Raw genomic sequence first — 24629 nt, forward strand, 5'->3', positions numbered from 1 at the left:
ATCTAATGACAATGGGATTTAATTGATTCCGAATGGTTTGATTTGATTCTAATCTCGATTTACATGAATGAAGAGGGAATTGGATTCAGATAGCGCCTTATGAAAAGAATTTGCGAATGAGATCTTGGGTTGGTTCTCCTTCTTTCTTTGTCTTCTTCTTCTTCTTGTTCTTCTTCTTCCTCTAATCCTCTTCATATTTCTGTTACACCATCTTCCCTCGGAATAAGTACCACAGTTTTGTCTCAAATGGTGAATGGTTCAGGCCAAATTCGAAGCGACCACTATGTTTCCTCAGTTATCCATTGGGAACTAATGTATTTGATGTGATATATCATTATACCCGTAGCATTCAGGAAATATGAAGTTATACGAACGAATCTTCTCACATCTGATGAGAGGCATACTACGGGATGGGCATGCTACGACACAGACCACATGCGTCTAATGTAGCAGTTGTTTCATTGCTACAAAATAAAAACGGCGGTGAAACACTCATCTTAAAAAAAAAAAAAAATCTGTTTGAACTTATGTATGTATATCTTACAAATTTAATCGGACAATTGATCGATCCGTCGATCGACGGTCAATTTCGGTCAAAGCTCCACGGCCCGTCATTGGACACTGTAGACATAAACGCATAAAGCACATCATAGGTACGAGTAGTATTGGAAGGAATGATACAAGAGTAGTATTGGAAGGAATGATACAAGAGTAGTATTGGAAGGAATGATACAAGAGTAGTATTGGAAGGAATGATACAAGAGTAGTATTGGAAGGAATGATACAAGAGTAGTATTGGAAGGAATGATACAAGAGTAGTATTGGAAGGAATGATACAAGAGTAGTATTGGAAGGAATGATACAAGAGTAGTATTGGAAGGAATGATACAAGAGTAGTATTGGAAGGAATGATACAAGAGTAGTATTGGAAGGAATGATACAAGAGTAGTATTGGAAGGAATGATACAAGAGTAGTATTGGAAGGAATGATACAAGAGTAGTATTGGAAGGAATGATACAAGAGTAGTATTGGAAGGAATGATACAAGAGTAGTATTGGAAGGAATGATACAAGAGTAGTATTGGAAGGAATGATACAAGAGTAGTATTGGAAGGAATGATACAAGAGTAGTATTGGAAGGAATGATACAAGAGTAGTATTGGAAGGAATGATACAAGAGTAGTATTGGAAGGAATGATACAAGAGTAGTATTGGAAGGAATGATACAAGAGTAGTATTGGAAGGAATGATACAAGAGTAGTATTGGAAGGAATGATACAAGAGTAGTATTGGAAGGAATGATACAAGAGTAGTATTGGAAGGAATGATACAAGAGTAGTATTGGAAGGAATGATACAAGAGTAGTATTGGAAGGAATGATACAAGAGTAGTATTGGAAGGAATGATACAAGAGTAGTATTGGAAGGAATGATACAAGAGTAGTATTGGAAGGAATGATACAAGAGTAGTATTGGAAGGAATGATACAAGAGTAGTATTGGAAGGAATGATACAAGAGTAGTATTGGAAGGAATGATACAAGAGTAGTATTGGAAGGAATGATACAAGAGTAGTATTGGAAGGAATGATACAAGAGTAGTATTGGAAGGAATGATACAAGAGTAGTATTGGAAGGAATGATACAAGAGTAGTATTGGAAGGAATGATACAAGAGTAGTATTGGAAGGAATGATACAAGAGTAGTATTGGAAGGAATGATACAAGAGTAGTATTGGAAGGAATGATACAAGAGTAGTATTGGAAGGAATGATACAAGAGTAGTATTGGAAGGAATGATACAAGAGTAGTATTGGAAGGAATGATACAAGAGTAGTATTGGAAGGAATGATACAAGAGTAGTATTGGAAGGAATGATACAAGAGTAGTATTGGAAGGAATGATACAAGAGTAGTATTGGAAGGAATGATACAAGAGTAGTATTGGAAGGAATGATACAAGAGTAGTATTGGAAGGAATGATACAAGAGTAGTATTGGAAGGAATGATACAAGAGTAGTATTGGAAGGAATGATACAAGAGTAGTATTGGAAGGAATGATACAAGAGTAGTATTGGAAGGAATGATACAAGAGTAGTATTGGAAGGAATGATACAAGAGTAGTATTGGAAGGAATGATACAAGAGTAGTATTGGAAGGAATGATACAAGAGTAGTATTGGAAGGAATGATACAAGAGTAGTATTGGAAGGAATGATACAAGAGTAGTATTGGAAGGAATGATACAAGAGTAGTATTGGAAGGAATGATACAAGAGTAGTATTGGAAGGAATGATACAAGAGTAGTATTGGAAGGAATGATACAAGAGTAGTATTGGAAGGAATGATACAAGAGTAGTATTGGAAGGAATGATACAAGAGTAGTATTGGAAGGAATGATACAAGAGTAGTATTGGAAGGAATGATACAAGAGTAGTATTGGAAGGAATGATACAAGAGTAGTATTGGAAGGAATGATACAAGAGTAGTATTGGAAGGAATGATACAAGAGTAGTATTGGAAGGAATGATACAAGAGTAGTATTGGAAGGAATGATACAAGAGTAGTATTGGAAGGAATGATACAAGAGTAGTATTGGAAGGAATGATACAAGAGTAGTATTGACGATTTACCTGTATTTTTTAAATCGATTTATCTCGGTATCTAGAAGTCGTAGAAGAAAAAGAAAAATTCCGTTGGTCCTCATTTTTCCTGCTCTATGACTTTGAAACATCACCCAAGTAAGCGCAACTGATCTATTGTCCTGACGAGGCTAAGGGCAACCTGAACTCCAAGCACAGAGCCTTTAAAATTGAACCCGAGACCTTCGACGTGCAAGCCTACTGTGATACCCACTAGGTAACGGAAGCATTGGTGGAGATGTATGTATCACGTTAGTAGAGAGGTAGAGACGCAATTTGACGTATCCACAACAAACATAATATTACTCTCGCACGAGTAACCAATGTATCAATTGTATCATTCATGTATGTAAATCCACTCAGAACATATTTTTCTTCAAAATATCAAATTGAAAGTGGACTTGTGGACTACCAGTTTGATATTTTTTTTATCAAAAAATGTAAAGTTTTATAACTTGCTAGATACCTATTAGAATGATAAGGATCTAAACATTCTTTGAAAATCTTACAAATTACTTACAGCAGATTTGATTTCCCATTTTTTAAGTTTAGGAATTTTTGCTTCGATATTTTCGAACACAATTTTTCATTTTAAGTTTTTTTTTATCTTTAGATTACATAGGTATTTTGTTTAATAAAATCTCTGAGACATAGGTATTTCAAGTCAGAAAGAAGATGTTTTATAAGTTCCAAGTTTCAGTAGGTATTGGTTGGTGATGTTCTATTCAAGAGAATTTTCAAAAGATTTGTGTCCAGCAAATCAATTTCAATTTCCTGGCGCATTGTTAGAAATAATTTTACCAAAAACCTACATAGGTATAAGGTAGGTCAATGAAACCATTATTCATTGCATTCCTGAGCCATTTAAGGAAAAAGAAATAGACAGGTACCTATTTTGTTTCGAAATTTCGAATTAGGTACGAACAAAGTTTAGTACAATACCTATAGGTATCGAGTTTCGGAAAATAAATAACCTCAAATAACCAAGTAGGTACTTACCTAAAGAAACAAAATGTCATTTCTTGTTTTAAAAACATCAGGTCCTCTGAACAATTGAAGCACTTCATTTTCCCAAAATAATGAATGTCCAACAAAGTTTAGTCCAATACAATAGGTCCATATCTATGTACCTACTTAACTAAATTATTTCTCTTTCTTGTTAAGTAACAAGAATTTTTATCTGTTGAACAAGAGCCATAGCTATACAAAGTACATGCTGGGAATTTTTCAGAGTAAAATTTATATGCAATACCGTATTGCAATAGTTATCCTTTCCTAAAGTCATCGGCAAATGCCTTATAAATTTAAAACCCTAATATATGAAACATAATATCCTATAGCAAACATAATTATTGTTATTATAAACATAAGGTATGTATCAACATAAACACAAGACTTGATTTGATAAAAATAAATAATCAATTGCAATCTTCACAAACCAGTCATTCAAGTTAGAAGTGTCATTCTACGATGACAAGGTCATTACCAAGCCCTGGAGGTCATTTACATTACACTGTACCGAGTTCAATGACCTGATTGTTTTGATTGAGATTTTTTTTTTTCTTTTTTTGCAAAATACATGTACAAAATTATGTAATTATCTACTTATATATAGAAGGCTTTTTCTTCTTCTTCTTCTTCTTCTTCTTCTTCTTCTTCTTCTTCTTCTTCTTCTTCTTCTTCTTCTTCTTTAAAAGTTTACGGACCACCGACGCGACGCGTTACTTTTGATTTAAATTTGAAGTGATTCGTGTCTTCTTCTTCCTCATAACTATGAGTAGTTAATTGGTAGGTGTAGAATTTTAGATATAATACATTATAGGTGCTAAGGAGATACTTACCTGTATAATAATAAGTTACCTACGTATATGTATAAACTACCAAGAATTAATTCACTTATCCTGCATATTTTGACACTTCTGACAGAAATGTTAACACGCGCTGTGTTGTTCTATGAAATACAACTGGAGGATTTACAATTTCAACTTCAAACTCGATGTTATTTTAAGATATTTACAGGGTTTTTTGGCTTGCCTCCGTTTGCTGTCATAATAATATCAACATGTGAAAAGAGCATCATTGTCAGCTCTAGAGTTAATCTGGTCGAAAATGTGAGAATGGTAATCAAAATGAAATCAAATTTGGTTCCAAGATCAGAGGGTGCCAAAACACCAGGCTGAGATTAATGAGAATACCGAAACATCTCTGCAGGAATCAGAGAGATTTTTGGTATTATTCTGTTTGAAAAGATCGCATTTTTGAACTGCGTTTATTTTTCATTGTCAGAATGTTTCGGTGCTATTTTCAACTGGATTCTATCTTTAACAGTCCGTATTCTATCTTTAACATTACATAAATTTTTCTAAACTTATTTAATAAGTTTAGAAAAATGTTCCTCACGTGAAGTTAACGATACTAGGGTACCTACCTACCTATTCCAATAGTGACATTAATGTGTAGAGGTAGAGTATCTTTTGGTGTTTAGATCTCGACCACTTTTCTAATCTGATGGGCAAACAAGGAAATTCGCCCCCCGTTTAGAACTGACACCCACCGAGTGTCTACTGAAATTTCCCAAACAGAAAACAATGAAAAATCTAAACGTCTGCCCAACTCCTTAATCGACCATCATCTGTTTGGAGTCAACCTTGATTTCAATAAAATGGCGTGAAATATTTGACAATGGCGCTCGCTGTCCCACACAATAGTGTATTTCATAGGGGGATATAAACATAACTTTGCACTGAACAAAATGGGCAATATGAATATGTTACACCATAATTACCATCTACTCCATAATAGGTAGTAAGAAAAGAAATAACCTGGCCAGCCTAGTTAGCTTAGTTGGTAGTTGGTAGTGCGTCTGCTCTGGTCTTTGCGTCAGGGCAGTGAAAATAAAAGATCTTTTTTGCCAGCCTAGTTAGCTTAGTTGGTAGGATAAAATCCGCCCGGGCGGATTTTATCCTACCAACTAAGCTGATGGGATAATGTTCGTTCTCGGAACGGCTGGCTTTTTCCTATCCTGTCTTCCTTCTCTCTTCGATTTCGGGACGATAAGACCATAGCAGTTACAGTTCCCTCTGTCAAACCTCTTGAAAAAAAAAATAACCTCTGTCGACTAGTCAACCCTTATCTTGGCAGAGATGTTTTTCATCTTTTTTTGACGTAATTCTTCATGGGAGTCTGGAGTGATTTGTGTGAAGATCACAAGGCTCAACCTTATACCGAGTTGTTCGTCAGAAAGTCCACTAGAGGTTCCTTTTTGTTATTTCTGAAAATATTGACGCGGTTTGTCTACAGATGGCATTAAAGTGATTAAAGTATCGAAATTTTAAACCTCTTAAAAAAAAAAAGAAAAAGAAAATTTGACCCGATTACTCCTAATATAGGATAAGGAAAGTAAAAAACAATAATAATGGCTTCACTGGAGAAGAACTGTACGCTGTATCTCTCACCTCTTTACCTCCGTGACTATTGCCGGCATGTTGGTTTTGTTTTTGTTTATTTTCATTTTCATTCATTTTCGAAACAAAAGAAGTCGCGAGACTCGAGTTTCGAGTTTGAAGAAATCTCGTGCTTTTTGTAAATTTCCCGGTTTTGTTCTTTTAAAATTGTACATTTTCATGAATTCAACTGATAAATTGTACATTTCTAAATCATATTTGTGAATAAAACATAAACGGTTTTGTTCTTTTAAAATTGTACATTTTCATGAATTCAACTGATAAATTGTACATTTCTAAATCATATTTGTGAATAAAACATAAATAGTGTATCATAAAAACTCTGTTCAATCACAACTTGGAAAGTTCTTGATTTCTCATTTCTGTGCGAGATTTGAGAGCACCTTAAATTTAAACACCTTGATTTTTGTGTTGATAAAAAAGTGAATCATTTTGAACGTGAAGATACTTTTCTCAAATATTTCATTATTAATTTCTTGTATTGTAAGTTTTGATTTTATTTGTACATTAAAATCTGGAAAGGATATTTTAGCATTCTAGGTACAAAGTTTGCATGTCTCAAGCAAACCATTCTTCATCAAATGTCTGAATTTGAGAAAGGGGGGGGGGTCTGATTTCCTATCTTTTTTACCTTATCAGATTAAAAAATCCTCTTTTATCAGCTATTAATACAGATCAATTAATATTATTTGATTTATTTGTGTGATTTCAATGTTCCTATCCACAGTCCAACAATATTTTCAACTTTGGCCTGTACCATTTCAGGCATAACCTCAAATATTTAACTTTTTTGCATGATAGGTACCAGGTACCTAGGTTGAAGACATAGTCATGGGGATTTCCTTTTAAAAATTTACCAGAAATTCCATATTATTGATTACAGCAGGAATTCTTGTGAAATGAGATATCTACTTACCTTATTCTTACCGTTTCTATTATTACTGGATACTAGGTATTTGTGTTTTTCTACTCCCAAGCCCAAGCCTTAATGTTAATACATAGGATGTCTAATATAAACCTAACAAATAATCTACTTACCTATTTTATCCCCAAAATTCCAACCCTTGGTAAATTGTTTGAAATATGTTTGGTATGGGAAACATGGGGATTTCCTTTTAAAAATTTACCAGAAATTCCATATTATTGATTACAGCAGGAATTCTTGTGAAATGAGATATCTACTTACCTATTTTATCCCCAAAATTCCAACCCTTGGTAAATTGTTTGAAATATGTTTGGTATGGGAAAAATGTTTTTGTTCAGCCCAGGGTTGAATGGTAGAGATTGCCTTCAGATAAAATTGTTTGAACTTAGAGGTTAAACCTTGCCAATTTTCTGAAATATAAGGATAAATTTGCTCCTTTTTTCAGTAAAATAAACACTTTTACTTGTTTAGGTATTTTATTTAAATAGTACCTAAGCATCTACCTAGTTTTAATTATTCAGTGACCATTCCACTGAACGTTTACATATTTCTAGACATTGTGTATCATACTTAATAGACATTTAGTTTAGTTGCTTGTGAACAAAACAATTTCATCTCTATTGGATAGTTTTATGACATGATGCAAATGGAAATGATGGATGTCAAAGATATGGTGAGTTCTGATAGATGTTTCATTTGCATGAATTTCAATGGCTCAGAACAACTTGGCTTTTAGTCTTATAATTTAGGTCAAAATCACTTGATCACTGACTGTTTTTGGTTAGTGGGCAAGTACCTCTTACTTATTTTATAATGGTTCCGAAACAAAAAAGCAAAATAAGTAAAAAAAAAAAAAAAAAAAAAAAAAAAAAAAAAATAATGGAAAGGAGAATACTACTCTGTTATCACCTCATAGAAGGGAGAATATTCCCTTTTATCATTTCACAGAGAGGAGAATACTTCCTTCTATCACCTTGTAGAAGTTATGTAAAATAATATTTTGTTTTGGTAATTAATGCTGAAAAATTACCCTTTTTTCTAATAAAAAGGAAATAAAAAAGTACCTACTGGGTTACTTTTTTTGTTGTTGAGATGAACCTTTTTATTTTTTTTAATGTAAAACACCTTTTTAGAATGAAATGAGAATGAATCAGAAAGATAGTTCAGGGTTAAGTATTCAACCTTGTAGGAAATGAAGGACCATTTGAGTTTTGTCTGATCATTGCTAGGATATTAGGATCAGAAAGATAGTTCAGGGTTAAGTATTCAACCTTGTAGGAAATGAAGGACCATTTGAGTTTTGTCTGATCATTGCTAGGATATTAGGTGACCAGTTGTGGCATTGATGGTTTTTATACTCAGTAGGTACAAGAAGCAAGACGTTAATGTGGTTTTGTACCTATACCAATTTGTCATGATCACCATGATCCCTAACTAGAGTTTTGATATGTGGATGTGCTCTGATAAAGAGAGAGCCTTTGTGCTGGAACAAAGATTGCTAATAGCATTTCACACTTTTCAAAAGTTACTGTGACATCAATATAGGTAAGTAGGTACATACTAAACTTGCTTATTTGCAAAATTGGAAGTGCATAGTGAGAAGTTGCTTTTAGGAACAAGCCATAGATCCCACGGATATTATCAGTTCAATAGCTTTAGCTTTCTAGCTAGGACACAAGTAAATTTTCATTGTGGTCTGGGCAGAAGGTCCATAAGTAATAATAGGGACAGGGATATTCTATTTTACTCATAACAGACGTAACACTCCAGTGGGACTAAATATGAAGATCTTGTAGTTCATTTGATACATTATACAAGAAAAATCCCAAGTTTTGTTTACATTGGATACTTGGTATGTTAGATAGAGAAGGAATAGGGTACTTCCTACTTCATATCTTCTCAAGGGGGAGATTATAAAGAACATGTGGTGAACACATTTTCATTATCATGTTGATGTTGAGTCTACACCAGACTTTCCCTTGAATATATTTTTAGTTTTAGTCGTCCAAGACAGTGTTTTGTTATTGTTGGTAGTGTTTAAATAATAGGTACTAGATGAGTACCTATTCATCCCACATGGTTACATTCATAATAATATGTGTATTCGGGTAGGCCTTGAATATATTTTTAGTTTTAGTCGTCCAAGACAGTGTTTTGTTATTGTTGGTAGTGTTTAAATAATAGGTACTAGATGAGTACCTGTTCATCCCACATGGTTACATTCATAATAATATGTGTATTCGGGTAGCTATATACTATATGGTCTTATATGATTCACTTGCATAATACTTATGTGTGTGATTATGTTCTATAATAAATATTCGCTTAGGTTTAGGTTGAGCAAAATCTCATAATTGGAAACCTATGTTTATTGTTTTGTTCACTACCCAGCACATTGTGACCGCCATCCAAACTATGGCCTTCACACTGTGACGGGGTCCACGTCCGTACACATAGTCATGATTTTCGACGAGGGCTTTATTAGCGCTTTCATTGTAAGGTCCATATTCTGCATCCAGGTCCATAGTAGTTATTTCTGGCTTGGTAACTGTTGTGTTGGTCTCATTGGTAACAGTTCGGTAGGCAGGTGTGTTGGCTGTGAGAGTGCTGCTGATGTTTTGAGATCGATTTGGATTCATCCTTGATTGATTGTTTTGAACAATTTGAATAGTAATAATAATCATCGGGACACCATTTCTAAATGAAGCAACTTTTCAAAAGGTTTTTTTTTTTCCTTTTAGGATTGTTTAAGTACGGTGGGGAGAAGTGTGTGTGAGTCCAAAGGATCCACTCGAGGACTGGATTCGTTTGGTTCATAGTGGTAGGGATCCCAAAGAGAGAAGTAGGTAAAAAATATCTCTTTGATAGAAAAATGAAAGGGAGGGAATCCGGAAAATCCAGATTCTTGAATCCTTCGAATCCGGATTCGATGGATAAAAAAAAAAAACTTCTACTTTGAGACCTTGAGAATTGAGGGGAGAATCGAAAAATCGGTTTAAAATGGGCCAAAATTTCGTAGTTTTTCATCTATTTGCTTATAGCTCACCAGTTAAGTTCCCAATGGTTGACTGAAGTAAGCAACATTGCGCGTGGTTGGTATCTGGACGGATACGTGCTGCTGAGCTAGGGTGCTAGAGTTCCTGACCAATTTCTAGAGTAGGCTGGGTTTCTTCTATCCTATGATAATGATATTCCTTCTTTCTCTCTTCCTTGTTATGAGGTTATGACAGTTAATGAGGGCCGTTTAGACGCTCAGTCCCGGACTAAACCTCAGTATTGTGATAATTCTCGCCTTATTGTATCAAAATAATTATAATAGGTACAATAGAAAAACACTGTTGTTATCACAAAAACTGAGTGAGGACTGACGGTAGGCTTGAGGTATGGACTGAACAGGTGTTTACACGTTCAATTTTTAAAACACAATTATCCACTAATAATATAAAAGGTAAGAATAAAGCTAATACCTAGGATGTCTAAAATAAACCTAACAAATAATAAATTACCTAGTTGAGACTGGAGAGATGAGAGGGGTGATCTTATTTCCCAAACACACTGGTTAAGTACCTACTTACCTACAGGTTTGTTTGGTGGTAAGAAGTTGCTCCCGTGCGTTGAGAAAGAGTTCAGCTAAGAGTAACTAACAGAAACGTTACGTTCTATGAAAAAAGACTTCCTTCCTTACTTATTAGACTAGTTCTGAAATAGAGCTTTGTGTTTCACAGTAGACTCCATAGTATCACACCTACCTACCTATTAGTCCATAGCAGACTCATGGGTGGTTGAACGTAAAGTTGATGATAGGGCAGATCCAGACGACAGTTCATACCTTGGTTACAACCGGATGTACTGCATTCTGAACAGTGAGCTGAAAATACAGGATAATATTAAGTATACATAGTATAAGAACTTGGCACCTTTGTATAGCAAAGCAAGGTGGAATCTCATCGTTGTAGAAATGGAGAGGGGACAGCTGTTGAACAGTTACAGTTGGTCCGATGTAGATGAAAAGTTTTAGGTACTTACACTACTTACACATCTTCACCACATGAAGTGAAGGACTTTTTTTGCACCTCTATCCTTCTTCCCATAGGTGTCTTGTTCCGAGCGATATCTACGGTTCACTGATTTGCTAATAGTAGCTTGTGTTATTACCTAGGCTGGGTACTGAGCCTCTGATTGTACGACAGTTGAAGTCGCCTGGTGTCCTATGGCTGCGTCCACACGTTCTCACCGTAGTGCTTAGCTTGGCATCACAATATTGTAAACAAATATTGAAGTCACGTCCACACAGCTCGAGGTGGCCGCTGTGCGCGTTACAATCCTTGCCGTGGACGCCTTGACTAGTGACGTTACAGAAGAAACAGGTCAGGGGTTCTGACGAGTCAGTGGTCTCCCATGTATCTTGTTCTGCAGACAATCTGAAATTTGGATTTACTGTAGTAGATGGTTAAACCCTTAGTAGAATCATGTCCATTAGATAAGATATAATTATATAAGGTGAAAAGAAGCCTTGAGCTTATGGCAGGATTGATCCAGTGGTATCCTCTCTGTGAGTGCGGAAAGATCCAGGTTCAATTCCCTGATCAGTCAATGTTTGATGAACTTACTTTACAGTGTTGCCAATGGGTTTGAGTGAAGATCCACCAGATGTGGTTGTCCAATGTCGTGGTAGCCACCTAGCTTTGTACGGATTACTGTTGACAAGTTGAAGATTTTTTTGGTTTGCGCAAACCATCAAACTAGTGTTTACACGCTCAAACTTTCATCAAACTTGGACGGCAGTCCGGACTGCAGTCCGGAACTGAGCGTCTAAACGGCCCTTTAAAAAAAATAATACATAAAAATCTGGTGTGAACATCACACGACTTTCCTTATCCTATTGAATGATGCTTATTTTTATGTTCTCTTGTAACTTTTACAATATCTCTAACCTTTTAGTCAGTATAGCTGAAAACCGCCAAAAAACGGTCGAAAACCGCAAAAAAGCGGTCAAAATACCGCCAACCGCAGCACCTATCTTAACCAAAAGTTTTGTGTTACATTCTTGTCTCATTTGTGGACTACATACCAAATTTCAAGTCTCTAGCTCATACTGTTGCCGAGATATTATTGAATTACACCGAAAACCGCCAAAAAGCGGTAAAATGTCGCCAACCGTTGCACCGATCTTAACCAAAAGTTTCGTGTCGTATCCTTGTCACATTTGACAGCTGCATGCCAAATTTCAAGTCTCTGGCTCTTACCGTTCTTGAGATATTTTGTTTACAGACAGACACACACACACACCTTCTCTCTTCGATTTCGGGACGATAAGACCATAGCAGTTACAGTTCCCTCTGTCAAACCTCTTATAAAGTCTGACGTCACACATCTTTGAACTCTTTCATTAGAACGGAAAATAAAATTTGAATTTTAGACCTTTTAAGTACATGATTACTGTTGTTATTGTCATGGGCAAAGTTTATGGTATACCTTGACACGATCTGGAAAAATTAAATAGAAGAACTTAGAACAAATAAGTTAGGACACTCTAAACAGATTACTGTTGTTATTGTCATGGGCAAAGTTTATGGTATACCTTGACACGATCTGGAAAAATTAAATAGAAGAACTTAGAACAAATAATAAGTTAGGACACTCTAAACGAAAGTCTTAAACTTGCGAAAAAGTCCCAAAACCTGATTGAGCCCAAAATCTAGTGAGCGAATCCCCTTTATCTTAACATGATTATTTGCTAAATCTTATCATAATCGGAATAATGAATCATCGAGGTAACACATGAAACTTGCTTTGTGCTTTCACGTAACTGTTTAAGCGTTCCCCTTACTTCTTTACTTACTTACTTGAGTCTGAAGCTTGGGCTCCTTCTTGTGATAGTTGTTATATCGGTTGACTATGGCCAAATCATCTGTATAACTGAATGGCATGTCATCGGGTAGTCGGTGTCGATCCAGACCTGAACATTGTGAGGCGAGAACAATAACCACGAGTAATAATGAAACCTGTGGGGAACTTGGTATCGGTATTATCTTCGTCATTTGTGTCACTCATTCAGATTTAGGTTTTTTTGATCTGTCTTTTGATTATTTTTATTTTCTCATTATAATTTCATTGCTGGTTGTTTGTTTCTTCTAGCTGTTATTTTTGCCAAGAAATTCAGTCAAAGTTTTTGCTGATGGTAGGTTTCCTTGAGCTTACTAAACCTTTCCCTGCTGATACAATTAGAGGTTTTGGGTTTTCTGAGACAATATTTTACCAATGCTTTTCCCGGTAAAGTTCTGCCGATTTCGACGAGCTTTCTGCCGCTAAATCATTTTATTGGGTGACTTGGAGGCGCGAGATAGTACGGGAAATTTTGCCTCACATCTCATCTAAATTGAAAGTTGGACTACTCCTAAAACGCGAGTTCATCTGGCCAAGACTTCCTTTCTACATTCTGCGTCAAGAAAATTTTTCACGTTCAATATTTTTACTCAACTCAGCACCTTGTAAAAGGGACTAGGGCCCGGAGACTGTTCAGGTGTTGTCGCCGAGCATTCTCAGAAGTTAAAGAATACTTTGACTTGAAATTGTACTTGGACCTTTTGATTGAGTAGCATGAGATTGTAGACACCTTCGTCACAGAACCCATGCCTTGATATTGATAGGTCGCCAACCGTTGCACCGATCTTAACCAAAAGTTTCGTGTCGTATCCTTGTCACATTTGACAGCTGCATGCCAAATTTCAAGTCTCTGACTCTTACCGTTCTTGAGATATTTTGTTTACAGACAGACACACACACACACACGGACCAATGGCTGAAACTTTGGATTTAGGCTCTGGGGACCTCAAAACGCGTTTTGGCACTAAAAACTGACCATCGAAAATTAAACTAAAATGTTCGGGACTCTAAAGCAAAATTAATTTGTCGTCTTATGTTGTTTGATTATGGTGTTGCGTTCTTCTTGGGTTGCTGTATTTTGTCCTCTCTAGAAGACAAGGTGGAAAAATACGCCAAATTTATACAAAACTAGCAGGTTACCCGTGCTTCGCCACGGTTTAGAATGTTTTAGTAAAAGAAAAATTCTCCGTCAGTAGGAATCCTGACCAGAAAGAATGCTACCGTTGCACTACCTACGCGCTCCCTATTGGCTTTACACCTTTTATAAAAAAACGGTCGCGCTACGCGCTCTGGAGACTGTTCAGGTGTTGTCGCCGAGCATTCTCAGAAGTTAAAGAATACTTTGACTTGAAATTGTACTTGGACCTTTTGATTGAGTACCATGAGATTGTAGACACCTTCGTCACAGAACCCATGCCTTGATATTGATAGGTTCTAGATACAGAGTGAGTTCTAGACAGACACTTGCATCCTCATCTGAGAAACCTCACATATCTCCGAGACGATTTTATAATAAAAACACGAAGAACATTTCAAGGTTAAATCCTGGCTCGATGCTAAGGCTACTCTCCATTATACAACACTTCAGTATATTATACAATGTGATAGGGCGCCACCGTTCATCGGGTATACTCACCCAGCAACATGACTGTATTGACTTCATCTTGGATGAAAATGTTGGTGCCCTAGCGGAAAATATTGGCGTTCTATTTGATCCTCGGACATCCAATTACTTCGCCGTGATCATACCCGGTCTATTGATTAGCAGTGCCTTGTATTACTATACTCGATATATCATTGTACACATGTGTTGTGTATAGACGAGAAACCAGCCAGGTTCAGTGATTCTTCAGGTTTTGCTTTTCTTGTAGAGCGAGAATGGAATTCATCAGCTCTGCCTGCCTGGGCCTAATCGAACCTTTGGACCTTTAGGGCACCTGTGGGGACTCCTTGAATGAATTCTATAGTTTAGTAAAAGAAAAATTCTCCGTCAGTAGGAATCCTGACCAGAAAGAATGCTACCGTTGCACTACCTACGCGCTCCCTATTGGCTTTAAGTACACCTTTTATAAAAAAACGGTCGCGCTACGCGCTCCCTATTGACTTCGCACTTGTATAGAATACGGTAGCGCTACGCGCACCCCATTAGCTTTACACTTTGAAACAATCCCTATTGCCTTCGCACTTTGATAGAATATGGTCGCGCTGCGCGCTCCCTGTTGGCTTCGCACTTCGAGAGAATGAGGTCGCGCTCCTTATTTTCTTTTCACTTTGAGGAAATACGGTCGCGCTACGCGCTCCTCATTGGCTTCTCACTTTGAAAGAATACGGTCACGCTACGCGCTCCCTATTGGATTTGCACTTTGATAGGATATGGTCGCGCTGCGCGCTCCCTATTGGCTTCTCACTTTGAGAGAATACGGTCGCGCTACGCGCTCCTAATTAGCTTTACAGCTTCACACCTTGAAACAATACGGTAGCGCTACGCGCTCCTCATTGGCTTCTCACTTTGTAAGAATACGGTCGCCCTACGCGCTCCCTATTGGCTTCGCACTTTGATAGAATATGGTCGCGCTGCGCGCTCCCTGTTGGCTTCGCACTTCGAGAGAATAAGGTCGCGCTCCGCACTCCCTATTGGCTTCTCACTTTGAAACAATACGGTCGCGCTACGCATTCCTCATTGGGTTCTCACTTTGAAAGAATACGGTCGCGCTACGCGCTCCCTATTGGCTTCGCAATTTGATAGAATATGGTCGCGCTCCCTACTGGCTTTTCACTTCGAGAAAATACGGTCGCGCTACGCGCTCCCCAATGACTAAATGAAGATAAAAGGGGGAGGGGAATGGATTTGAAAACTATTCCCTGATATTCTACCATCCAAACACCGACCATGGTCAACGTATCTTAACTTCAGTGATATGTCCGTAAATAATTCAAAGTCGCATTCAGAAAATAAACTAAAAAAAAAAAAGAATCTCCTAGGTGGTCTCTCCATCCAGCCTACCCAACCACGTCTCAACGTTGCTTAACTTCAGTGGATATGTGAGGAGTAGGTAACAATTTCATACAAAGTCGAATGTTCAACGGAGAAAACTAGAAACACATAGAATTACGGAAAAAACTACAAAGGAAACTGTACATGAAGCTAAAACTCTGCTGAGGAAAAAGATTCTCCTCGTGTTGATGTCCTCGCGTCTCTACTCCCATAGTGTATTTCTTATGGGACATTTTTGGCCGTCAGAAAAGGCCCATACTCGGGGAACGGTTGGTGGGAATTTTAAAGGTCTGATAATTTTTTTTTTTTTGTGTTTGGTAGATACGACAATTTTACTAGGGGGTCTCGTTTACCCTTTTTTGATTATCTATCATAGTTTGTCTCTAAACAATTCGGAACAGACATACATAAATGAAAATACATGACCCGTCCACATTTCCCTTTTTATATATATGATATGTATAGATAGATAGAATGAAATGGTAATTTGTAAAGCAGGACTAGAATGTGTTCACGAGTTGAAATTTGGCAACACTGTTTACTTTATTAGCCTCAATTTTGTGTTCATATTATTTGTTTAGCAAGATTACACCAAGTTTGTGGTTGGAAATGATGACACTAAACAGACTGTATGTAGGTACGCCAGGTTTTGCAAGATGAACGAATATGTGTGTTTACCAAAGTCAAAGCTAATATGAATAAAAAGTTTCGGGGTCAAATGGAAGATAGTTTTGGATCAAGGAACGTACACCTAATGAATTATTGTTTTTTGATTTCAGATTGCACCGTCAGCGAAAAAGTTATGGGGTGTTGAAGAAGGCAAGGAAGATTCACATAAAACCGGCGGTGGCGGTATTCTCAACCTCAACGATCAAATGTGGCGAGACTCTACCTGGAGTACTTCAGGTAAATATAACAACTACCATCTTGTTAGAAACTGCAGAAGCGCTGCTTAACTACATACACAAAACGCCCACTCTGAGGCTTAAGTGTAGGGGCAAACAGCCCCAAAAGGTGGGTTATGCGTTATGCTTCAGGTAAGATGGGTAATCTAGGAACAACAAATTCTGATTGATTTTGTGAATGACCCACTTCATACTTCTAACAACTGTTTTGCTCCTCCTGGAGGGTATGTCAAGTTCTGCTGTGATATCCACTATTATCCAGTAACTTTCTTGACGACTAAAGGTGGGTTATGCGTTATGCTTCAGGTAAGATGGGTAATCTAGGAACAACAAATTCTGATTGATTTTGTGAATGACCCACTTCATACCTCTAACAACTGTGATGATATTTCTTGATCTCTCCAAACATTGATGAGCTTTCCCTCTCTACCTCTCAGGTAGAGGGAAAGTAGTCCCTGTTCTCTACCACCCTCAGACTACCATCGACACAAGTTTGGCAGAGCACATTTTGTTCATTCACGCTATAAGCGGTTGTGACTCGACGTCCGCCCTCTTCAACCAAGGGCTCTACCTCTAAGAGACTAACTACATCATTTATGTGCAATATCGTACAAAACTTATGCCGGCCACTTAACTTACGCCAAGTCTGTCAGTCGGAACGTCTGTGGCCGCCGACAAAAGCTTCTGACCTAAGTCTGAGCGTGAGTGGGATATTGGCAAAGGTTTAACCTACATTATATTGAGTACTAGCCGAAATCCTTAAGGCATGGCCCTTCATGTCACTCATCCATTTAGTGGTCTTGCTTGATATTGGCAAAGGTTTAACCTACATTATATTGAGTACTAGCCGAAATCCTTAAGGCATGGCCCTTCATGTCACTCATCCATTTAGTGCTCTTGCTTCTTAACAAAAACGAACCGAAAAATAGCCTATAACCTTAACGGGAGTGCAAGCAATAAGTTGACAAAGTTTCATAGCAATCGGATGAGCGGTTTGGCCAGGCATAAAGTTCGAACAAACACACACACACACACATACAAACAAATAGGTATTCATTTTTATTATATACATATTAGATTGAGTGCAGAGGGTGACTAGGTTAGGTTAGGTAGGGGGGTTGCATCTCTAGGGTAGAAGGGGAAGTTTGGAGGGGGAGAGAAGGTTGAGGAGGGTTCAGGGTTGTGAGAAATCCAAGAGAGAAACCCGTTTTCTTTTGAACAAGGCCCATGTACATCCTCTTTCCTATTGTAGACAGCAGCGACATTGTTTTGATTTTTTTCATTTCTCATTTCAGTCCCACCACACCACATTCATTCTATTCTCGCAAATTCCAATTTTTTAACCTAAAAAAACATTGGGGCTCGCTAGTTTTTTACACGTTTTTTCCTTTCTTTTCCTCAGTGTTGGTTTTTCATCAATTCTAAAGCTAACAATTCTACTTTTCTTTCCGTGGTCTTAAGAGTTTGTTGTTTGCTCACTTGGGACCTCTTTGCAGAGAGAGAGAGATAGAGGATTAGTGCTGGACATTTTCAGTGTTGTTTGGAACTACTTCTTTGTGTGGATAATGTTCATATCAGAGGTCTATCACATGGGGTGAGAAGTTCCTTTAGTCTCAATGAAGGAGGGTACATAAGTACATGGTGATATTACTTATGAGCAAGTGAGATTGTGAGTGCAACACAGTAGAATGTAGATAATAGGTAGGTAGTAGGTATAATATATGAAGTATGACCGTCATGGACTTCCATCTAATCCCCTGTAACATATTTCACCTTTGGCCTTTGGTTGAACGTATAGTGACTTGGAGCGTAACCTAACCGTACTGAGGGATTCAGGGTTAGGCGACCTTTTTGCACTCCTCGTCATGTGCACAAAACTAAAATGTTCGGGACTCTAAAGCAAAATTAATTTGTCGTCTTATGTTGTTTGATTATGGTGTTGCGTTCTTCTTGGGTTGCTGTGCTTATCCGCATGTGTTGGGATGCTAATAATTTAACTTACGCCAAGTCTGTCAGACAGTCGGAACGTGTGTGGCCGCCGACAAAAGCTTCTGACCTAAGTCTGAGCGTGAGTGGCCCGCCTCTACCTCTAAGAGACTAACTACATCATTTATGTGCAATATCGTACAAAACTTATGCCGGCCACTTAACTTACGCCAAGTCTGTCAGACAGTCGGAACGTGTGTGGCCGCCGACAAAAGCTTCTGACCTAAGTCTGAGCGTGAGTGGCCCGCATGACGACCAAATTACGCTTCCAATGTGTTGTTGGAAGCGTTATAGTAAACCCATTGGTGTCTGGTATGATTATGAGACCTCCATTAGTATCAGCAGTAGTAGTCATGTGACTGGAGACTGGTCGAAGCCCGGACGATTCAACAACCATCTAGTTACAGATAGAGATATATTACAGGGTGATACAACAAGTACAGAGGTACAATAATACAGGGTGTCTTCGATAGGATTTAAATATCCCGGCTTTCACAATAGTCAAAGAAACAACCTAATCTGCCAACCATTTCTTAAGGTAGAAACACACTGCCTTCACGTCACATGAGCTCGTGTGCTATCTTGGCGAATCAATTTTTTGATCATAAAAATGAAATCCCCACCAAATACATTGCTAGGAACAGAAAGGGTTTCGCCTATGTATTCTGAGTATAATATGAAGAACCCTGTATTTATAGAATGTAAGAAGTACGTACTATAGTCTAATAGCAAGTTACAATGAACTCTGCCAAGGTGAACAAGAAGGACTGGTGACTTGACTCTCCAGTGGAAATTATCTATAGGGTACCCTGTGCCCTGTCAGTTGACAGAACTTTGCACTCGCCTCAATAGCTCAATACAGCTTGGGAAATTGCACTCAATATTGGGGGGATCATGACTGCTGAGTGTAAAGACAAAGGTTTTTGTGTAGCAAGAAAAGTTTGTATGTAGTGTCCAGTTCCGACCCTTCATTTCCAAAGAAACCGATAGATTTTGTATTGGTACCTACAGGTTTTTGTGTAGCAAGAAAAGTTTGTATGTAGTGTCCAGTTCCGACCCTTCATTTCCAAAGAAACCGATAGATTTTGTATTGGTACGGTGTGTAGACACGTTGTTTTCTTTAGTAATCAGGACAACAAGCCAAAAACAAATACCTATGCGATGTACTTATCGAATACCTCTCTCTATCGATTTATCTTTGTAGAATTCTGATTAATCACTGCATAAATCTGTGAACAGAACGAACCCAAGTCTGGAAGCTCTTGCAAATGTGAAGTTTGGTTTTAATTTTAATTGAGCCAAGAACAAATACCTATGCGATGTACTTATCGAATACCTCTCTCTATCGATTTATCTTTGTAGAATTCTGATTAATCACTGCATAGATCTGTGAACAGAAGGAACCCAAGTCTGGAAGCTCTTGCAAATGTGAAGTTTGGTTTTAATTTTAATTGTACATAAATTCGTAGGGGGGAAGAGGAGGGTAGATGAGGCAGGTTTTGTGGCTCTCGAGTTCAATAAAGTGAATGAAAACTGATTTTCTTGTTTCTTCTCATTGTAAAGAGCGAAGGCGAGGCGGTTTACCCTGTAGTGTTAGTAGAGATGGATGGACTGGTTCTGGTATAAAGTTCCTGTGTACTCACACTCACATAGCTACGGGGTCAGAGGAAATTTCAGCAAATATTCAACCTCGTGGTTTTCATACCATGTTTTTCCTCCCTGAACGAAATGAAAGTTTCAAGTTTAGGTAAAAGTCCGACTCAGTAGGTGGGTTCGGAGAATAAAGCGTGTACTCACTGCGTGATTTTTGGTAAAAGGGTTTTTATATACTTTTGGTGAAAGTATGCGAAAATTAACCTAGGCAGGGCAACAGGAAATCAAATCAAATATCCCGCAATATCCACATTCCACAAGATCTTCTGTCTATCATTTTTTATTCAGTATTCTAGTCTCTTCATCCGAGGGGCTGGGGTTGGGGAGCTTTATAAAATTTAGTAGCGTTATTGTGAAAGTTTTGCTTAAATCAACTTTGCTGTTATTCTATTTGCATAGATCACGGTGTAACGCAAGGTATGGCCATGGTACCGAGTGCACGCAGACCAGGCGCTACATTCCCAGGCACAGATAATGGGGCAGGTGTTCTCTCCCCTCGCTCATCAGACTCGAGTGGTCTTGGCGTGAAGATGGTGGAATATGTATTGGGTACCTCACCCACTAGCAAGGACAACGGCCTCGAACCACGCATGCGAGGCCTCGTGCTTGTAAGTATATAACATCCTTTAAAATATCATCCAGTCTACTTTCAATCCATCCACAGAAAAACCACCGACAGTATCTTTTAGATGACAACATGAGCTTTTAGAAACGTCACACTACTGTCAACATATTCGTACTGGCATGGCAGTACGGCTGTTAAATGGGAGTTTTCACATTTGTTGTTCAAGTCACTGTGCCATACTACAATTTTATTACCTACTACATGCTTGTGTGACCTGAACGGATAATGTTAAGCGGGTAATAGGAAAGGGAATGTCAAATTAAAAGGCCTACCTCGTATAATATAATTGTGTTGTTTTCTTACCTGAACGGATAATGTTAAGCGGGTAATAGGAAAGGGAATGTCAAATTAAAAGGCGTACCTCGTATAATATAATTGTGTTGTTTTCTGGTTAGAATTCTGACGGCTCCGATGTAAAGAAGGAGAAGGACAAGGCTCCGGCCTCCCCCTATGACGTGAAGAAGGAACTAGTGGATGCTAGTGGCGCTATTCAGACCAATGGTATGGTCCCTGTGGTGCAGAACGGTATTGACAACGAAGACAAATACAAGTGAGTACAACCAACCAATTATACAAGGGAATCATCAAAAGACGATGGGTCGCTTAAAAAAGGTCTCTAACGGTATCTACCAAAATTTGAACTTACAAGTGAGATTTAGAAATTCGGTCCCGATCAGGGTGAAACTCTCAGGGCTGAAATTTCTGAATGGCACGGTTATGTGTACATGGACATTTTGTGATAAAACATCAGAATAACCTGACAAATCGTATTTTAAAATGTGATGCCCACTTTCGGTTCTCTTCCCAGTTGTGAAGAGAAAAAGGACATAACTCTGACCCTCCCTATTGCATTGAGCTCAAACTTAAACCTACCGATGTATAGTGAGCTTTCAGAGAGATATGCCAAAGGTATATGTACAGGGGATCTCATTTAAGGTTTTGAAGAACTCCGCATAACCCAAAATGAATCCCCCTAAAGGTTGTTTTCAATAGGTTGGATTGTTTTCGAGAAGCATAGGCCTCTGTGAAACGTAATGTAATGGTCGCTCTATATTAATTAAATGTATTATTGTTATTCTCTGAACAGATACAGTAGTGGACCAGGAGGTGTGGTGTGCTATAGTAGAACCCCGGGGTCCCGTCAACCCTCCCCCACTGATGATGGTTCTGAACTAGCGGCTGTACAGGCGGCGGTTCATCATTCTCATCAGAAACCAGCCAGGTTCAGTGATTCTTCAGGTTTTGCTTTTCTTGTAGAGCGAGAATGGAATTCATCAGCTCTGCCTGCCTGGTGTATAATGCCCGGATGAGAACTTACAAAGTCCGGTTACAAACCCTTACTTTATACCAATGGAATGTGTCTACTGGTTAATTTTAATACATAAATTCGTAGGGGGGAAGAGGAGGGTAGATGAGGCAGGTTTTGTGTCTCTCGAGTTCAATAAAGTGAATGAAAACTGATTTTCTTGTTTCTTCTCATTGTAAAGAGCGAAGGCGAGGCGGTTTACCCTGTAGTGTTAGTAGAGATGGATGGACTGGTTCTGGTATAAAGTTCCTGTGTACTCACACTCACATAGCTACGGGGTCAGAGGAAATTTCAGCAAATATTCAACCTCGTGGTTTTCATACCATGTTTTTCCTCCCTGAACGAAATGAAAGTTTCAAGTTTAGGTAAAAGTCCGACTCAGTAGGTGGGTTCGGAGAATAAAGCGTGTACTCACTGCGTGATTTTTGGTAAAAGGGTTTTTATATACTTTTGGTGAAAGTATGCGAAAATTAACCTAGGCAGGGCAACAGGAAATCAAATCAAATATCCCGCAATATCCACATTCCACAAGATCTTCTGTCTATCATTTTTTATTCAGTATTCTAGTCTCTTCATCCGAGGGGCTGGGGTTGGGGAGCTTTATAAAATTTAGTAGCGTTATTGTGAAAGTTTTGCTTAAATCAACTTTGCTGTTATTCTATTTGCATAGATCACGGTGTAACGCAAGGTATGGCCATGGTACCGAGTGCACGCAGACCAGGCGCTACATTCCCAGGCACAGATAATGGGGCAGGTGTTCTCTCCCCTCGCTCATCAGACTCGAGTGGTCTTGGCGTGAAGATGGTGGAATATGTATTGGGTACCTCACCCACTAGCAAGGACAACGGCCTCGAACCACGCATGCGAGGCCTCGTGCTTGTAAGTATATAACATCCTTTAAAATATCATCCAGTCTACTTTCAATCCATCCACAGAAAAACCACCGACAGTATCTTTTAGATGACAACATGAGCTTTTAGAAACGTCACACTACTGTCAACATATTCGTACTGGCATGGCAGTACGGCTGTTAAATGGGAGTTTTCACATTTGTTGTTCAAGTCACTGTGCCATACTACAATTTTATTACCTACTACATGCTTGTGTGACCTGAACGGTCAGCTACACAAGGTAAACCTAACCAAGCACAGGCTCAGCTACACAAGGTAAAGTTAAGATCCCGGGTTCGATTCCCAGAAAAAAAAAATGCACTTGAATTTTGTTGAAGTGCAGCAGCAACTGCATTGCTCGAATTTTTGAAGGCAACTATTTCAAAGGGCTACTTTCAGGTTCCCTTGTCTTAATCCAAGCAACTAATTATTTATCTCCTATCTGATGGAAGTGATGAGCTGATGAGGGAGGGACATGACATGACATTCAGCTACACAAGGTAAACCTAACCAAGCACAGGCTCAGCTACACAAGGTAAAGTTAAGATCCCGGGTTCGATTCCCAGAAAAAAAAATGCACTTGAATTTTGTTGAAGTGCAGCAGCAACTGCATTGCTCGAATTTTTGAAGGCAACTGTTTCAAAGGGCTACTTTCAGGTTCCCTTGTCTTAATCCAAGCACCTAATTATTTATCTCCTATCTGATGGAAGTGATGAGCTGATGAGGGAGGGACATGACATGACACATACGGTTCGGATATATCAAAGTCCAATGTATGTACCAATTCTAGGTGTTGTGGTTCTAGAGATAGAGCGATCAGTGTGTGAAATGTGAACTGTGAATGGATCTCGTTCTTATAATATAAGATTGTTTTGTTGGCATCTTTTTAGCTCTATGGTCGTATTTTGGGGTCACTTAGCTTTGTGAAGACAGTTGAAGTCGTTCCTTCAATCTGAGTAGGACGAAAAATGACGATTTCAATTTTTTGATCCCGCTGGTAATAGCCAATTGACGAAATGTCTAGAGATAGAGCGATCAGTGTGTGAAATGTGAACTGTGAATGGATCTCGTTCTTATAATATAAGATTGTTTTGTTGGCATCTTTTTTAGCTCTATGGTCGTATTTTGGGGTCACTTAGCTTTGTGAAGACAGTTGAAGTCGTTCCTTCAATGTGAGTAGGACGAAAAATGACGATTTCAATTTTTTGATCCCGCTGGTAATAGCCAATTGACGAAATAAGTTGCTCTCTGTAGGGTAGTTTAATAGTTTTTATACTTTGAGGTGTAATGGAATCTGGATTATAGTCAATCCAGCTACTGGTTTATGATTAACATGATGAATATCTCCCCCAGGCTCA

General features: G+C 38.3%; 2 protein-coding genes across 3 annotated transcripts; one reads left to right on the forward strand and one right to left on the reverse strand.

Moving 5' to 3' along the window:
- The first annotated feature begins 6322 nt into the window (after window positions 1–6322).
- Window positions 6323–23272, forward strand: LOC103510619 (pumilio homolog 1-like). Its single transcript, XM_008475298.2, has 7 exons — window positions 6323–6583; window positions 7580–7698; window positions 16686–16812; window positions 20850–21058; window positions 21471–21625; window positions 22163–22314; window positions 23052–23272. The coding sequence occupies exons 2-7, from the start codon at window positions 7663–7665 to the stop codon at window positions 23270–23272; spliced, it is 900 nt and encodes a 299-aa protein (XP_008473520.1). The 5' UTR covers window positions 6323–6583; window positions 7580–7662.
- On the reverse strand, window positions 9356–13462 carry LOC103510618. 2 transcript variants are annotated; one of them, XM_008475297.2, is made up of 6 exons: window positions 12872–13462; window positions 12471–12511; window positions 11636–11728; window positions 11181–11446; window positions 10779–10893; window positions 9356–9665 (listed from the first exon to the last, which is right to left on the reverse strand). In XM_008475297.2, the coding sequence occupies exons 1-6, from the start codon at window positions 13064–13066 to the stop codon at window positions 9374–9376; spliced, it is 1002 nt and encodes a 333-aa protein (XP_008473519.1). In that variant the 5' UTR covers window positions 13067–13462; the 3' UTR covers window positions 9356–9373. The 2 variants fall into 2 exon arrangements, with proteins under 2 accessions (XP_008473519.1, XP_008473517.1); XM_008475295.2 differs by lacking the exon at window positions 12471–12511 and adding an exon at window positions 12577–12617 and having other exon boundaries at window positions 12872–13460.
- Window positions 23273–24629: the final 1357 nt, after the last annotated feature.

Source organism: Diaphorina citri, unplaced genomic scaffold (genome assembly GCF_000475195.1).
Source record: "Diaphorina citri unplaced genomic scaffold, Diaci psyllid genome assembly version 1.1 scaffold624, whole genome shotgun sequence".
Classification (NCBI taxonomy): domain Eukaryota; kingdom Metazoa; phylum Arthropoda; class Insecta; order Hemiptera; family Psyllidae; genus Diaphorina; species Diaphorina citri.

What these genes read in the sequence shown, in the direction of transcription:
- LOC103510619 (XM_008475298.2), top strand. Translation starts at nt 7,663, where the DNA reads ATGATGCAAATGGAAATGATGGATGTCAAAGATATG. An exon ending in GACAACGAAGACAAATACAA is followed by an intron (nt 21,626 to 22,162) that starts GTGAGTACAACC and finishes TTCTCTGAACAG; the next exon opens with ATACAGTAGTGGACCAGGAG. An exon ending in CAGGTTCAGTGATTCTTCAG is followed by an intron (nt 22,315 to 23,051) that starts GTTTTGCTTTTC and finishes CTATTTGCATAG; the next exon opens with ATCACGGTGTAACGCAAGGT.
- LOC103510618 (XM_008475297.2), bottom strand. Translation starts at nt 13,066, where the DNA reads ATGACGAAGATAATACCGATACCAAGTTCCCCACAGGTTTCATTATTA. An exon ending in AACTTTGCCCATGACAATAA is followed by an intron (nt 11,729 to 12,470) that starts CAACAGTAATCA and finishes TCTTCAACTTGT; the next exon opens with CAACAGTAATCCGTACAAAG. An exon ending in AGTCTGCTATGGACTAATAG is followed by an intron (nt 9,666 to 10,778) that starts GTAGGTAGGTGT and finishes CAATCAATCAAG; the next exon opens with GATGAATCCAAATCGATCTC.